Source organism: Papio anubis, chromosome 15, assembly GCF_008728515.1.
Source record: "Papio anubis isolate 15944 chromosome 15, Panubis1.0, whole genome shotgun sequence".
Classification (NCBI taxonomy): domain Eukaryota; kingdom Metazoa; phylum Chordata; class Mammalia; order Primates; family Cercopithecidae; genus Papio; species Papio anubis.
In genome coordinates, this window is record NC_044990.1 from 9,219,199 (window position 1) to 9,237,326 (window position 18,128).

General features: G+C 37.4%; 1 protein-coding gene across 6 annotated transcripts in view; it reads right to left on the reverse strand.

The window, feature by feature from the left end:
* The window catches only part of KATNAL1 (katanin catalytic subunit A1 like 1), a 101,707-nt gene that overhangs the window by 35,144 nt on the left and 48,435 nt on the right, over positions 1–18,128 (reverse strand). For all 6 annotated transcript variants that reach the window (XM_021929351.2, XM_021929347.2, XM_021929350.2 and 3 more), the window contains 2 exons: positions 8,248–8,375; positions 7,750–7,855 (listed from right to left, as the gene is read on the reverse strand). In XM_021929351.2, coding sequence (XP_021785043.1) covers positions 7,750–7,855; positions 8,248–8,375 — 234 coding nt within the window. The remainder of the gene's footprint in view (positions 1–7,749; positions 7,856–8,247; positions 8,376–18,128) is intronic.

The following is an 18,128-nucleotide window of genomic DNA, read 5'->3' on the forward strand; positions in this document are numbered from 1 at the left end:
GCACAGACAACCAAAGCAAAAACAGATAAACAGATTATATAAAACTAAAAAGCTTCTGCACAGCAAAGGAAACAACAAAGAGACACTCCCACAATGGGAGAAAATATTTGCAAAATATCTATCTGACAAGGGATTAGTAACCAGAACACATAAGCAGCTCAAGCAACTCAACAGCAAAAAGACAAATAATCCAATTTTAAAATGGGCAAAAGGTCTGAATAGACATTTCTCAAAAGACATACAAACGTCCAATAGATATAAAATGCTCAACATCACTAATCATTAGAGAAATTCAAGTCAAAACCAAAATGAGATCATCTCACTCCAATTAAAATGGCTTTCATCAAAAAGATAGCTAATAATAGATGATGGTGAGGATATGGAAAAAGGGGAATGCTCCTATACTGTTGGTGGAAGCCACCGTGGAAAACTGTGTGGAAGTTCCTCAAAAAACTAAAAGTAGATCTACCATATGATCCAGCAATTCTACTACTGGGTATATATCCAAAAAAAGAAAAAAAAAAAAAAAAAAGGGAATCAATATATCAAAGAGTTATTTGCACTCCTGTCTTTATCACAGCACTGTTCACAACAGCCAAAACATGAAATCAACCTAAGTGCCCAACAATGGACGAATGGAGAAAGAAAATGTGGTGTATATATAATGGAATACTATACAGCCATAAAAAAGAATAAAATCTTGTCATTTATAGCAACATGGATGGAGGTGGAAGTCACTACGTTAAGTGAAATACACCAAGCACAAAAAGACACATATCACATGTTTTCATTCATTTGTGGGAGCTAAAAAAGGATCTCATAAAGACACAATAGACTGATGGTTACCAGAGGCTGGGAAGGGTAGGGGTCAAGGGAGAATTAAGAGAGGCTGATTAATGAGTACAACTTGATAGATCAGTAGTGTGACCATAGTTTACAATAGTCTATTGTATATTTCAAAATAACTAGAAGAGAATAATTTAATAATTTGAATGTTCTTAGCATGAAGACAAATGTTAAAGGTAGTAGATATCCCATTTACACTGATTGGATCTTTACAAATTATGCAAATATATTATCACATGAACCCCAAAAGTATGTACATTTATTATGTATCAATTCAAAAACACAAATGTTTAAAAAAGATAGATAAAACTGACACCAAAAAAAAAAAAAAAAGCCTTCACTTGACTCTACAAATCCTCTAGCTACTATCAACCTCTCCTTCCTCTCACAGCCGACCTTCAATGGTTTATGCTATTTCTTCTTCATAAGCTACAACATGACTTTAGTCTTCACCAATTCACTAAAAATACTTCATTTACTAACCTAATGACCACTCTTCAGTCGGGCCTCCCTGACTTCTCTTTGACGCTGCTTTGATTAATACATGGTATTAATCCCCCTCTTCTTGAAACCCTGACACTGCCCTTTTCCTGACACTTCTGCTCTCTGGCTATGTTCACCGCCTCAGATCTCCTCTTTCCTCTGCCCTTTACATTCCCAAAGCAATTCTAAACCTTTCCCTTTAAAAACTCCTGAACAAACTCATCCATACCCGTATCATCAACCAACCTTTCTATGTCACAATTTTACTGAATTTTATCTGAAGCTCCCGGCCTCTATTTCGAATTAGCTGCTGAGTATTTACTGAAACACATTTTGTTTCTATTTAAACCTGCTCCTTTCTCTATTTCCAATATCAGTTCCCTGCACCCTGTATAATGAAGAATTTAGCTGGCCTTTGTCCCTGGTCCCTGGAAAATAGCCTCTAAAACCGTGGAAATACCCTACCGACAGGATTATTTTTGTTATCACAATAGGCCCTGAAATTTTATGCTAATCAGGTGACTCATGGTGGGCCCCTATATAGTTAACACCAACAAGACAACTCAGGATGGGGGGTGACCATGCCAGGAAAACCAACCATGTGATTACAGAGCTGGGGCTTTGAGCCATGTGATACCAACTCAACCTCTGGGGAGAGGAAGAGAACAAGAGATTAAGAACCATGGGCAATGATTCAATTGATCACGTGAGCGTCCCTAATTGGCAATACTCTATGTATTTCTCTTAGTCCATTTGTGTTGCTACAAAGAAATACCTGAGGCTGGGTAATTTTAAAGAAAAAAAGGTTTATTTGGCTCACAGTTCTGCAGGCTGTAAAGGAAGCATGGTGCCTGCACCCGTTCAGCTTCTAGTGATGGCCTCATGCTGCTTCCACTTATAGAGAAAGGTGAAAGGGAGCCAGCAGCATGCAGAAGTCACATGGCAAGAGCAGAAGCAAGAGAGAGGGGCAACAGCCACTTCTCATGAGAATGAACAGAGTGAGGACATACTCATTATCATGAGGTCGGCACCAAGCCATTCATGAGGGATCTGCCCCCATGGCCCAAACTCCTCCCATTAGGCACCACCTCCCAACACTACCACATCAAGAATCAAATTTCAACATGAGATTTGGTGGGACAAATAACCAAACCATATCCAAACTACAGCAGTACTATCACACGTCCATGTGATGCTATAATCTCCATATTGTCACACTTCCAGGAGAGTAAAGCATCCTGACTCCAGGAAGAGAGGGCGAAAGAAGCGTCACCTTGCGCATCCTTCTAGACCTCGCCCTGTAAGTTTCTCCTTTTGGCTGGTTCCAATTTATATCCTTTGGCTATAATAACAATATCATTGTAAGTACAGCTGCTCCCTGAATGACTCAGGGATTGGGGCACGAATCCCCTACACAGTCAAAAATCTGCATATAATTTTTGATTCCCAAAAAAAATAACAATGAATAGCCTATTGTTGACTTGAAGTCTTGCTGATAACAAAAACTGTAAACACATATTTTGTATATGTATTGTATATTGTATTCTTACAATAAACATAGAAAAAAGAAAACATTATTAAGAAAATTATGATAAAAATATATTTATTATTCATTAAATGGAAGTGTGTCACCTTAAAGGTCTTCAGCTTGGATAGGCTAAGGAGGAGGAGGAAAAGGAGGGGTTGGCCTTGTTGTCTCTGGGGCGGCAGAGGCAGAAGAAAAGCCATGTGTAAGGGGATCCGCGATATTCATGCCTATGTTGTCCTGGGCTCGACTGTAAGGCCTCCCTAAGTTCTGTGAGTTGTTCTAGAGAATTATCAAACCTGATAGGGTAGTGGGAACCCCTGAATTTGTAGCCAGCTGGTTGTAAGAGTGACCCAGGGACCCCCAGGCTTGCAGCTAGTGTCTGAAGTGAGGGCAGTCTTGCAGAAAACTGGGCTCTCAACCTGTGAAGTTTGGCCCAACTCTAGGTAGGTCATGTCAGAAGTCATTCAATTCAAGCCTGGAATCTGGGAGTCAAACAACTTGTCTCTCCCACATCCCTGTAAACAGTCAGTCACTTATACCTTCTAAACATCTCTCACAAATCCATTGATTCTTCACTAACCAAAAAGCCCATGCCTTTCTACAGGTATCTGTCCTCATTGTTTGTCTAGATTATTTCACCAGCCTCCTGATGAGATTACTTTTTCATGTCCATCTATGTCCATCCCCAACCTATCCTCCATACTGCTACAGAAAAGGTATCTTCCTACACTTGCAAATACCCTTCTAATAAAAACTCTTCAGTGGCTCACTGACATCTTTGGCATGGCATGCAGGGCTCTTTGTGAGAAGTAGGTCACACCAACCACTCCAGCAGTGTCTTTTGTTACTATGTCCCATATAAACACTCTATCCTTCCAGCCACACTGAACTACAGAAGATTCCTCACATACTATGTTCTCTTACACTTTTCATGTGTTTGTACATGATATCCACTCTGCCTTAGAGCCTTTCTTCATCACATCTACCTGTTTAACTTCTATTCATCTTTCAAGTCTCAGCTCAGAGTCACCTGCTCTGGGAGGCCATCCCTGATACTATTCTCCACAGCAGACTAAGTCCCTCTTCCTCTCTCCTGCCATAGCAGTGAGTTCATTACTCTTTCAGACACTAGTCACACTGTCCTCAACAAATACTGCACTTAACACATGGCCTCCATTAAACACAAGCTTATTCACCCAAAGACCATGAGCTTCTTGGGGGCTATTATTATTCACTCATTTTGGTATCCTCCGCACTTAGCCTATCACGTGACACAAGGTAAATACTCAATAAATATGTATTTACCCAGTGTAAATGTATCCAATGCTTACTAAGTACTAGGCCCTGAGGAAAAAAAAATTGAATCTATCAGGAATCACACATAAATCCTCAAGAGACTTTTAATCTATTAGAAAATATAGATAGATAAATTATGACACAGTCTGAGAAGTGCTAAGATAGGCTGGATGATAAATGGATAGATGGCTAGAGTCTCAATGTAAGAGTCATTCAAGCATATGTTTATACTTCAGCCACTGAAAATACAGTAGTCTATTTCTTGGGCATCTCCTTATTTTCTAAGTAAAATTTTAAATGTTGCCTTTATAAAAATCATGTAATCTGATCTTAAAACTTATAAAGAAGGACCTCGCTATTATTCTGTTACAGAAAAGTTCATCCCAGAGATACGTATTTTTGAAAAGGCACTTAGTATCTCCGTCTTTAACTTCTCTCACAAGCTTCAGCCCTGTATTTCTTTTTTTTTTTTTTTGAGACGGAGTCTCGCTCTCTCCCCCAGGGTGGAGTGCAGTGGCGCGATCTTGGCTCACTGCAAGCTCCATCTCCTGGGTTCACACCATTCTCCTGCCTCAGCCTCCCGAGTAGCTGGGACTACAGGCGCCCGCCACCACATCCGGCTAATTTTTTATTTTTAGTAGAGACGGGGTTTCACCGTGTTAGCCAGGATGGTCTCGATCTCCTGACCTCGTGATGCGCCCGCCTCAGCCTCCCAAAGTGCTGGAATTACAGGCGTGAGCCACCGCGCCCGGCCAGCCCTGTATTTCTAACTTGGTGCATTTCCACGTTAATATACCAAAATTTAAAACTCAAAAATAATTCCATATCTTTTTCCCCAGAAGCACCCCCTGCTCCTACTGAACTTTCAACATCAAGAACAATAAACCAGCGTCTTTCTCCTTCCTGAGCTCCACATTTACGTTATCATCACTATTCTGCCACAGGCAAAACCCAAGTATCTTTACCCCTGCCTTCTTCTTGACATATATATTACATCCAAAAGGTTACCAACTTCCTTCAGTAAATATCACTAGCATCTGTCCTTCCATTCCTAATTCATAATCACTATCCTAATTCAGGCTCTTTGAATTTTAAGCCTAAACTACTGCCAATCACTTCTGAACATGCTCTTTGCCTCCCATCTTTCTGTGTTCATTGCAACCAGACTGTTTTTTCCAACTCACCAGTTTAATTATGCTACCAACCTGCTCAAAGACGTCTCCCAAACATCTATAGAAAAAGAATAGAACTCCTGGGAAATACAGTCTGGCCTCAACCTACCTTCCCATTGGAATCTTCCACTAATTTATGTTTTCAACATTTACATAATTCTACGGCCTCATTAACTCATTTTAACCTCACTATATCCTATGAGATAACTATTATTATTCCCATTTCATAGATAAGGAAAGTGAGGCATGGAGAAGTTCCATAACTTGCTCAAGATCACAGAATAAGTGGAAATGGTTAGAATTCGTATGCACCCAGTCTGGATCCAGGATCTGTGCCCCTTACCAATATTCCATGCTGCCTTCCTTACGAAACGTCAACGCATCTATTCCCAAACACACTTACACTTTCTCACTATATTCCACTGCTCACATCATTCATCCCCCTCAAGTTCCTACATCTCCAAAATGTCTCCTCCAACACAGTGAAATCCTCACAACCCTACAAATTGCAGCTTGAATCCCACGTCCTCAAGCATAAAGCCTTCTCTAATCATGTCATGTTTGTGCATTGCTGAGCTTTCCAAGCACATGTGGACTGTACCACCCATTAGGCTCTGCTAGTGCCTAACACTGAAAGCTATCTGTAACTGCCCAACTCTCTATTTAGGATGTCTCACAGCTCAGGGACTATGTCTTGAGAAACAAGGAACCTTACATATAACAGGGCTAAGGAAATGCCTGAAGGATAAAGGAATGGTATCACACAATGCAGAAGTGTGCTATGGAGGGAAAGGCACATATAAACATAAGAAGCTGAGACACATTGAATTTTAAATTTTCTAAAGGTCTATTATGGTTGTCACAACCTATGTGGACTTCAATTTTCTAGTCTGTCAAATAATGGGGATTTAAGATGATCTCAAAGACTCATTCCAGTTCTGAAATTCTGGAATTTACGTTTTGAGACAAATTTTATAAACCTGAAAAATTTCTGAGGTCTCCTTATTTTCATGTATTCTTCAAAACACATTTATCAGGCTTGAAACAGTGGCTCATGCTTGTAATCTCAGGACTTTGGGAGGTCAAGGTGGGCGGATCACTTGAGGCCAGGAGTTCAAGACCAGCCTGGCCAACATGGCAAAATCCAGCCTCTACTAAAAATACAAAATTCAGCTGGGCGTGGTGGCACGCACCTGTAATTGCAGCCACTCCGGAGGCTGAGGCACAAGAATCACTTGAACTCAGGAGGCAGAGGTTGCAGTGAGCCAAGATCATGCCACTGCACACCAGCCTGGGCAACAGATAAGACTCAGTCTCAAAAAATAAATAAAATAAATTTATTGTCCCATTTTAGTAAATAATCCATTCTCACAAATCCCTAAAAAATTCAAACATGATTTTTTAAAAAATAATAATAGTTCTAGTCAAGAATTTTATTCTACTGTTGCAGAAAAAAAATTATTTGGTCAGGAAAAAGGTTCTTTAGAAATATATCTTATTTTCTTAAGCCAGTTTGCCAATAAATACTACAAAAGCACAGCAAGGACAAAATAAATTCATAAAGTCAGATATTCTGTAATGACATAAGAAGTGGGTTTTTTTGTTTGTTTGTTTGTTTGTTTGAGACGGAGCCTGGCTCTGTTGCCAGGCTGCAGTGCAGTTGCACGATCTTGGCTCACTGCAACCTCCGATTCACGGCTTCAAACAATTCTCCTGCCTCAGCCTCCCGAGTAGCTGGGATTACAGGCACGCACCACCATGCCCAGATAATTTTTGTATTTTCAGTACAGATGAGATTTCACCATGTTGGGCAGGATGTTCTCGATCTCCTGACCTCGTGATCCACCCTCCTCAGCCTCCCAAAGTGCTGGGATTACAGGGGTGAGCCATGGTACCCGGTCAAGAAGTCGTTTTTTAAAACACAGCTAAAGACCTCTCTTTAGAAAAAACATTTGTGAAAACTCAAAATATAGCAAATGTAGTCTATAAAACAGTCAACAATGAGCTTCAAGTCAGTGACAAGTAAAACAAAATAACCATCAATGAGAAATATTCCAACTTTTGAAAAACAACTGTTTGATCATACCTTTCTTCTATAAGACTATGCATTATTTCTGCTTAATCTGCTTAACTTTTTATTTACAGAACCATATATCTAGAAAATTCTTAAAACTAATCTCTAGCTCAGCATCCCTGAGGGAAGTGACCTAAAGACTATATAGTTTCAACACTCCAAGCCCATCTCTCCTACTATGCAGATGTAACACATCACAATACAAATTCAAATCCAGGTGTTTTGGGTGTATATAAACTTCTCCCAACCTTTTCAAAATGGGTTAAATACATCAAAAACTACAGCAATGCTGCCTTTCACTCTGATGCAAGCAGCATTCTTATACCAAAACCAATTTAATAAATTCTCACCTTCCATGGCCTTCTAATCCCTTTGAAAAAGTCAGGCATCCACATTGGAAGAACAACAGCTTCCCTTAGCAACTTCTTAGCTTCTTCCAGATCTGCTATGTCATCCCTTTGAAAGAACAGCAAAGTTTCATAATGTTTATTCAGGGATCTTTGATTTATGGTCAAACCTAATTTTTCTAATTTTTTTTTACTTATGAAATTGTTCTCATATTAAGAACATTATTCTAATTCTTATTGCATAAAAACATCAGTGAAAACATTAGTTATTAATGAGGACATGTCACTGAATTAACAACTTTTGTCAGTTATATATCAACTTCAAATTAACACGTAAAATGCCCTGGTTACATTCGACAGAACTCTCCCGTCAATTCTATACTTTCACATTACAGAGGTGGTCATGATCAGATGAATGAATAACAAGAGAAAACTCACACCAAGCCAACCTATAACTTGTGTTCTCCTCTACTTTAATTCAATAATTTCAAAGACTCTAACCAATGAATGCTAGGATTCCTGGATACAATGTCTCTTTCAAGGGCTTCCACCAGATCCTTATCATAACCAGCACCATCAAATTTTGGCATTTCACCATCACTTGCACCATCTTGCATATTCTTCCTTCCCTGGGGATAGGTATAAAAAAAAGTACTAGTCAGTAACTGGATAATTTAGTTAACATCATTACGCTTTGAAAACATTATAATGCCATCACTTTCTAAATTTTATTATTTTAAGGTAGTATTTTCTGATTACTCAAATGCCATTCTCCTCTATTTAATTCATCAGAAATACATGAACTGGTCAACTTTATTAAAAACTTCAAATCTACATTCTTGCAGGGACAGTTGCAGGTAAGACTAAACATCCTTGCTAGATCCCAAAAGACTGGGAAAGCCTACCTTTGAACTAGTAGATGCAGAAGATTTCCACCACTACTAGAAAACATTTTGAATATTAATGTAGAAGGATCTTTTTAAATGGTATTAAGACCATTAAAGCAATATGCTTTCCCCAAATTCTTCATTTAATAATATAGTTGTTTTAAAAGGAACTATATGCTATGCTTTTTATGGGGTTCTGCCAAGATTTACACAGCTTTGAAAAGCTTTAAATGAAATTTACTTATTTGCCAGAGACAGTCCAACTATGGAAATACTTCAGCAAGCATAGCCAAGTGCCTCCCCAGAGCTTTAGCCCCAGTTACTGCCTACAGTAAAAATGAAACAAGAAAACGGCCAAAATGAGTCAATCTCCTAAACTTCAACCTCAAAAGAGACAAAAGAACAAGACAAACTTCTCTAATCTCACTTCTGAAACAGTCAAAAAAGGCTCAATCATAAGTGCTGGGAGGAAACTAAATGGCTCCTTTGGATAGATGCTCTGGTTCCTTTAAGCCACTAGGTAAGTGACCAAACGGTATTCTGGTACTTCACCCAAAAAAAACACAAATTATTTCTGGGCAGTATGGCAGTAGTATTACATTTATTAGCAAATTTTCAGGAAGATTCTTGCATTCCAGATGACAGATATCAATATTGACACTATTAAAAGGAGTAAATTTTTGGCACCTACACAACAAATACATCAACATACTTAAGCTTAGGCTAGAGTCACATTTTATAGTACGGACAGGCCAAGGCTACCAAGTCATATGCAAACAACAAATCACTAGGAACATTCTGTAATCATTTTAAAACTATTCTAGAAATGTATCAACAAAGAATACAACAGAAACTGACATATCTGGAGCTTGAGCCTTCATATGGCATTGTAATTTATATTTACATAGTTAAAATTTCATTTTAATATGAATGTCCAAGTGGCCGGAAAGAACTTAATAAACACTACATCAGGAGAAAGAAAAAGCTGCATGCCTATCTGAAAGTAATAGCAGTATCACAGGATTTTTTGCGCATCTTTTACGTGCAACACATGTTATTGCGCATCAGCTTTTAGAGCAGTGAATGAAAATACATTATCTGCCCCCATCAAGCATCTAGTCCAGAGGGGGAAACAAACAACAAGTAAATAAAGCAAAAACACACATAAACTGTGAAGTGCTGTGAAAAAAACCTGAGCAGCCAGGATAGATAAAAGGTATTGCACAGAAGAAAGAGGTTGAAGATATGGGCAGAGGTGAGTTTGGATTTCTTCTGGCTCCTATAGAGGATGGGGTAGAGGAGGAGAATCTAAGAAGTAAAAGCCTCTCACTACGCAGAAGGAGAAGTGTGTGTATAGGCCAGTTAGTTAAATGACCTGCCCGAGAACCCAAGGTTTCTCAATGGTACACATGAGACTTGAATACAGATCGAGTACCACAGACAAGATTCTGGAAATGTTTTCAAATCAAAATGGTGAGGTTATAAAAAACAGACTTAGGAAAACTAAGATAAATTTGGTCATACCAGGAAATCAGTAAAATGACTGACAGTTATTCTTCATAGCAAATACTTAAATTAGAATATAGACATCAAATATAAACAGCTAGATTAAACGCAACACCTAAAGGAAACTATGAAAGGCAATAAAGCTAACCTCCCCCAAGATATTATTAAGTGTACATAAATAATACTAAGTGCAATGTCACTGAAATGATCTTACAATTCTTTCCTTAGATTTTCATATGAGTCGACTAACGTCAACATTAGCAAGAATTTGATTTTTAGCATGAAGGTTGATATACTTTTTTTCTCATGAAAGCTAAATATTTCACTTCTTTTTACTAATATCAAAATTTCCCATATCGAGAAAGCTTTGTTACTCATCTTTTATTAGTGTTGGATAATCTTCTATTTGAGGAAAACTAGGCTCAAAGTGACTAACAATTAATGATATAGTCTGCCCTAAAATGCAAAGTTTTTTACATTTTACTATGCAACCTCTCACACTGGCAGATTAAGTGAAACATGATCAGTTACTAGCTCTGGGCCTTGCATTTTAAGAGAAATGCTGATAAATTACACTCAGGGAAGGATAATCAAGATGATAAAGGTTTCAAAACCCATGTCATATGGAGGAAGACGAAGGACACTAGAGACATTTAAGCTGAAGAAGTAAATCCTAATGGGGCAATACAACCAACAGGCCTACTAAGTATTATGCTTCCCCAAAACAAAAAAAACAAAAAACAACAAAGCAAGGGCCAGTAACAAAAGATATAGATTTCAGATCAGCAAAAGAAAGAATTTTCTAACAATGGATTCTGTCCAACAGACGAATCAACTCATTAGGTAGTAAGCTACTACGCATTGGAAATTACTGGCCAATCAGTAATAAAAATCACTGGGTCATAGTCACAGGGATGTCTAAGCTGAATTATAGCTGATCTTTTTCCTGTAAAGCCACTGCCTCTCACTTGCCTAATTTATTCATCTGTTGCCCGATTTCAACGGCTCAAAGTAAGTACAAAGTTTCTTGGAAATCTCATTATTTTTCTGTCTTTCTTTTTTTTTTATTATTATACTTTAAGTTCTAGGATACATGTGCAGAATATGCAGGTTTGTTACATAGGTATACACGTGCCATGGTGGTTTGCTGCACCCATCAACCCATCATCTATATTAGGTATTTCTCCTCATACTATCCTTCCCCTCATCCCCCAGCCCCCAACAGGTCCCAGTGTGTGATGTTCCCCTCCCTGTGTCCACGTGTTCTCATTGTTCAACTCCCACTTATGAGTGAGAATATGCGGTCTTTGGTTTTCTGTTCCTGTGTTAGTTTGCTGAGAACGATGGTTTCCAGTTTCATCCATGTCCCTGCAAAGGACACGAACTCATCCTTTTTTATGGCTGCACAGTATTCCGTGGTATATGTGACACATTTTCTTTATCCAGTCTACCACTGATGGGCATTTGGGTTGGTTCCAAGTCTTTGCTATTGTGAACAGTGCTGCAATAAACACATGTGTGCATGTGTCTTTATAGAATGATTTATAATCCCTTGGGTATATACCCAGTGATGGGATTGCTAGGTCAAATGGTATTTCTGGTTCTAGATCCTTGAGGAATCGCCACACTGTCTTCCACAATGGTTGAACTAATTTATACACCCACCAACAATGTAAAAGCGTTCCTATTTCTCCATATCCTTTCCAGCAAACCCTTCAAAAAACCAATGAATCAAGGAGCTGGTTTTTTGAAAAGACTAACAAAAGAGATTGCTAGCCAGATTAATAAAGAAAAGACAGAAGAATCAAATAGACATAATAAAAAATGATAAAAGGGATATCACCACCGATTCCACAGAAATACAAACTACCATCAGAGAATACTATAAACACCTCTTTGCAAATAAACTAGAAAATCTAGAAGAAATGGATAAATTCCTGGACATATACACCCTCCCAAGACTAAACCAAGAAGAAGTCAAATCCCTGAATGGACCAATAATAAGTTCTGAAATCGAGGCAGTAATTAATAGCCTACCAATCAAAACAAAAAAAGCCAAGGACCAGATGGATTCACAGCCAAATTCTATCAGAGGTACAAAGAGGGGCTGGTATAATTCCTTCTGAAACCATTCCAAACAATTTTTAAAAAGGGACTCCTCCCTAGCTCATTTTAGGAAGCCAGCATCATCCTGATATCAAAATCTGGCAGACACACAACAAAAAGAGAAAATTTCAGGCCAATATCCCTGATGAACATCAACGCAAAAATTCTCAATAAAGTACTGGCAAACCGAATCCAGCAGTACATCAAAAAGCTTATCCATGACGATCAAGGTGGCTTCATCCCTGGGATGCAACGCTAGTTCAACATACTCAAATCAATAAATGTAATCCATCACATAAACAGAATCAATGACAAAAACCACATGATGATCTCAATACATGCAGAAGGCCTTCGATAAAATTCAACACCCCTTCATGCTAAAAACTCCCAATAAATCAGGTATCGATGGAACATATCTCAAAACAATAAGAGCTATTCATGACAAACCCACAGCCAATATCACACTGAATGGGCAAAAGCTGGAAGCATTCCCTTTGAATACTGGCACAAGACAACACAGTATTGGAAGTATTAGAAGTTCTGGCCAGGGCAATCAGGAAAGAGAAAGAAATAAACGGGATTCAAATAGGAAGAGAGGAAGTCAAATTGTCTCTGTTGGCAAATGACACGATTGTATACTTAGAAAACCCTATTGTCTCAGCCCAAAATCTCCTTAAGCTGATAAGCAACTTCAGCAAAGTCTCAGGATACAAAATCAATGTGCAAAAATCACAAGCATTCCTATACACCAATAATAAGAGAGCCAAATCATGAGTGAACTCCCATTCACAACTGCTACAAAGAGAATAAAATACCTAGGAATACAACTTACAAGAGACGTGAAGGACCTCTTCAAGGAGAACTACAAACCACTGCTCAGGGATATAACAGAGGACACAAACTAATGGAAAAAACATTCCATGCTCATGGATAGAAAAATCAATATCATGAAAATGGCAATACTGCCCAACGTAATTTATAGATTCAATGCTATCCTCATCAAGCTACCATTGACTTTCTTCACAGAATTAGAAAAAAAAAAAAAAAAACACTTTAAATTTCATATGGAACCAAAAAGAGCCCATATAGCCAAGACGATCCTAAGCAAAAAGAACAAATCTGGAGGCATCACACTACCTGGCTTCAAACTATACTACAAGGCTACAGTAACCAAAACAGCATGCTACTGGTACCAAAACAGATATATAGACCAATGGAACAGAACAGAGGCCTCAGAAATAATGCCACACATCTACAACCATCTGATCTTTGACAAACCTGACAAAAACAAGAAATGGGGAAAGGATTCCCTATTTAATAAATGGTGTTGGGAAAACTGGCTAGCCATATGCAGAAAACTGAAACTGGACCCCTTCCTTACACCTTATACAAAAATTAAGATGGATTAAAAACTTAAACGTAACACCTAAAACCATAAAAACCCTAGAAGAAAACCTAGGCAATAGTATTCAGGACATAGGCATGGGTAAAGACTTCATGACTAAAACACCAAAAGCAATGGCAACAAAAGCCGAAATTGATAAATGGGATCTAATTAGACTAAAGAGCTTCTGCACAGCAAAATAAACTATCATTAGAGTGAACAGGCAACCTAAAGAATGGGAAAAAATTTTTGCAATCTACCCATCTGACAAAGGGCTAATAATATCCACAATCCAGAAGGAACTTAAACAAATTTACAAGAAAAAAAAACATATAACCCCATCAAAAAACGGGCAAAGGATATGAACAGACACTTCTCAAAAGAAGATACTTATGCAGCCAACAAAGAAAAAAGCTATCATCACTGGTCATTAGAGAAATGCAAATGAAAACCACGAGATATCATCTCACACCAATTAGAATGGCAATTATTTCTTTTTTTAAAAAAAGTGATTTTGTATTCTATTTCGTAGCTGTGTTAGTCCCCCACTTGCATGTTACAATTGATAACTAAAACCTATATATTGCCTACTCAATGTGCCAGGTACTGTTCTAAGCACTGGATATATATTAACTCTCTTATTAATCCTAAAAGTCCTATGAGGTAGGTACTTTCATTATTTCCATCTCATAGATGAGAAAACCAAGGCACAGAGAGGGTAAGTAAATTGCCCAAGGACACGCAGCTAGATCCTAGGGAATACAGCTCCAGAATCAGTGCTTTCAACCACTTTGTACTCTAGCATACTGCTGTACACCCCTGGGCTACTCTTACCCCAGCGTGAGAAGCAACACAGGAAAAGTTAGACAAGGTTTCTAAATTGCATCCCACTCTAAGACTTTATTATTTTACAAAGTAAGATAAGTTAATAAATGCAAACAGTGCTTACTAATTTCAGTATCATGCCTTGCATTTGAGTGTTAATACATTTAAATTGAAATTATGAATCCATAGCATTCTGCACACCTATCAATATACATGTTATTTCAACAATATTTGCCAGTACTATGTGCCAAGCACTATTCTAGGCACTGGGGATATCACAGTGAACCAAACAGAAACCCCTGCCCTCATGAGGCATATATTATTCAACTTAGGAGGCACAATATATTAATAAGTAAAATATATAGTAAAACAGAGACAGAATAGCAAGTTCAAATGTGTCACAGTCAGCATATACTTCACAAGTCTGAAGAACAACACAGAAATCAACAGAAAGAAATGAGATGAGGGGAGAAAGAAGATGAGGTCAAAGAAGAAATGGATGCCAGACTCTGCAGAGCCTTGGAGGCCATTATGAGGACTTGGCATTGAATCTAAGATAGGAAGCCACTGAAAGTTATGAGCAGAAGAAAGACACAATCTGACCTATGTTTAAGAGGAACTCTCTGGCTCCTTTGATGCCAACAAGCCAGGGACGGTGTGTTCTCTCATGTTTTATTTTACACTTTCTGTAGTATATAGAATGGTTAAAATGAGTGGTAGAGTCTGAGAGAGGATAAGAAAAAACACATACAGCTACTAAGGTCCCACATTTAATCTTACTGTATAAGAAATAGCAAATACCACATTAAGAAAGAGCTCACGCACTCCTATTAAGATAGCCTTGAAAGTGGAAAACTTAAGATAGCTCAGTAAGGATATACAAATTCTAAAATCAAGAAGCTAAAGCACTCGCACTTGGCAAGGCTGAAATACAGTAAGACTGTTCAGTCTAAGAAAAATATGTGTATTAGTCTTCTGAATAAGAGGTTAAAATATTTGAACGCAACTCTTCCTATGACCTAAGACCTCATCCCCGTCAAAGACTAAGCTGACATTTGCACAGGAAAAGAAAATCAACAGTGGGTGAGTAAAAAACCAGAATAGCACAAATTTCCACAAATGGGTTTAGAATTCTAAATCACAAGTTTGGTCAAATAGTTACTTGGATATTAAAACTACTTTACTATAATCTAGCACAACAAGGTAAAAAAATAAATAAAAACAAAACCCAGCACTATAAATTAGCTACCACCAGAGACAAAAATGTGTGGAGCAACTTAATATTCAAAGGACAGAACAAGATATTTCTTAAAAACAAGTCATAATGATACAAATAGCCAATGAACATATGAAAAGGCTTTCAACCTCATAAATTATCAGGTAAATACACAACACATGGTAAATATCCTGGGAAAATCACAATGAGATATGATTATGCCTAAAAAAGATGGACAACATCAAGTGTTGCCAAGGATGTGGAGTAACTGAAACTTCCCCTCTGCAGGTAAGAGGGAAAACTTGTATAACCACTTTGGAAACTGGTGTTATTCACTAGTTTAACTTATGCATATCCTATGATCCCGCAGTTCCACTCTTAGGTATAGGCTCACTAGAAACGCACGCATATATATGTCAAAGGATAAGCAGAAAACCATCCAAAGCAGCATTACTCACAAGAGTCTCAAGCTAAAAGCAACCCAAATATCCATTAATAAGAAACAGATTTTAACTGTGATATACTACTATATGACAATGAAAATAAACTACAAATATATACAACACCAGGAAATATTCTCACAAATACATGTTGAACAAAAAAAGCTGGACACAAAAGAATACTCACTGTACATAAAGTTCCAAAATAGGCGTAATTAATTTATGGCATTAGAAATCAGAATAATGGTTACCTTTGGGAAAGAGGTAAGTGGCAAAGATTGGGAGGGATCATGAACATGGCTTCTGGGGTGCCAAATGTTCAATTTCTTGACCCCAGAGCTGATGGTTACATTGAATTACAAGGCTTACATGCAGTGAGATGCTGACGCTGTTTCTTACTAGTTTTTAAGTGTCAGCTACTAAATTTTCAGAAATTTTGTGAGCCAGTTGTGAAATGCAGCCACTAATAAATATTAAATTACACAAACTTTGAATAAGTTATATTTTTAAAAAAGGAAATAAATACTCAAAATTCCTCACATCCTAATTATTTTACTATTACCTATTCTCTTGAGGTTCCATAGCTTATTGTATCTGTATGGTGGAAACACCATACAATGGTAGGCTGCTACCCAAACTCATCTCAAATATGAGTTCAGTGACATGATGTTGAAATCCATCACACAGGTGGTATTTACATCACAGAATTAGCAAATGCTATAAATCAGGGCTTGATTTATTGTTTTCTTGACCGCCTAGATTTAGAAAAGTAATGGGGAAAATGTTAATAATGCAGACTAAACTTAAAAGCATGTCATTTTTGCTGTTACACTGTAAATAGCACAAAAAATCTGATTATTCTTCCAGTATTTGAAAACTGCTGAAGTCATTGATCCATGAGTGAAGCTCTAGCGTGTTTGTTTCACTATCATCTTATTCTTTAATGTGTATACACACATACATCTTTTTTTCATAAAAGTAGTTATTAATATACACCACTGGCTAGATTATCATTATTCATCAAAAAAGTACCGTTAAAATTTGTGCACTTTTCTTCAATAAAAATATTTTTATGAAGTCACTGTTCATTTATATAATCAATCAATAGCTCTCAAAAGAATACGTCAATCTAGTTTCGAACATCTCTCCATATCAGATATCCCTAGACTTACTCATGAGAAGGAAAGCCTTCTCATGATAAATGGCCATTTGTTATGTATAATTCAATGAAATAAAGTCCTTTAACAACGTTAAAATGAATTCAGAGAATATAATTTACCGTCCTTTAATCTGAATTCTATTTAAAAGCATATATAGCTTCAATTATGAGATAATGGAAGTACTGCTCATTTCACTGAGTTAATTAACCATAAAACTATAATCTTAAAAATACTTGAGAATCAGAGTTTTATAAATTAAGGTTATAAAACAAAAATATTTCTTCTACTACGTGATATTTTACTTTTAGATTATCCTTCTTAAATAAAAAAATCCTTTCGCTACTTCTATGTATATTTCTATTTGACTCTAAGTTTAAACAGCAAAATAATAAAAAATCTGATTTTCCCAGGTGCTGTGGTCTAAATGTTTATGTCCTTCCAAAATTCATGTTGGTATCTAAGCCCAAATGTGATGGTATTAGGAGATGGGGTTTTCGGAAGGTAGTTAGGTCAATGAGGTTTCTGCCCTCATAAACAGAATTAGCGCCCTAACAAAAGATTCCCAAGGGAGCCTGTTGGCCCTGGGAGCACCCTGTAAGGACACATAAGAAGGTGCCATCTAGAAGGAACAGACCCTCAGCAGATACCACATCTGCTAGTGGCTTGTTCTTAGACTTCTCAGCCTCCAAAACTGTGAGAAATAAATTTCTGTTCCTTCTCAATTACCCAGTCTAAGCTATTTTGCTATAGCAGGAAGAAGAGACCAGATACATTGAAATAAAACTGAAAAAAATATAGCTTAAAAGTTAATTCATTCAGGCCAGGAGCTACATTTCATTAACATTTGTATTTCTAGCA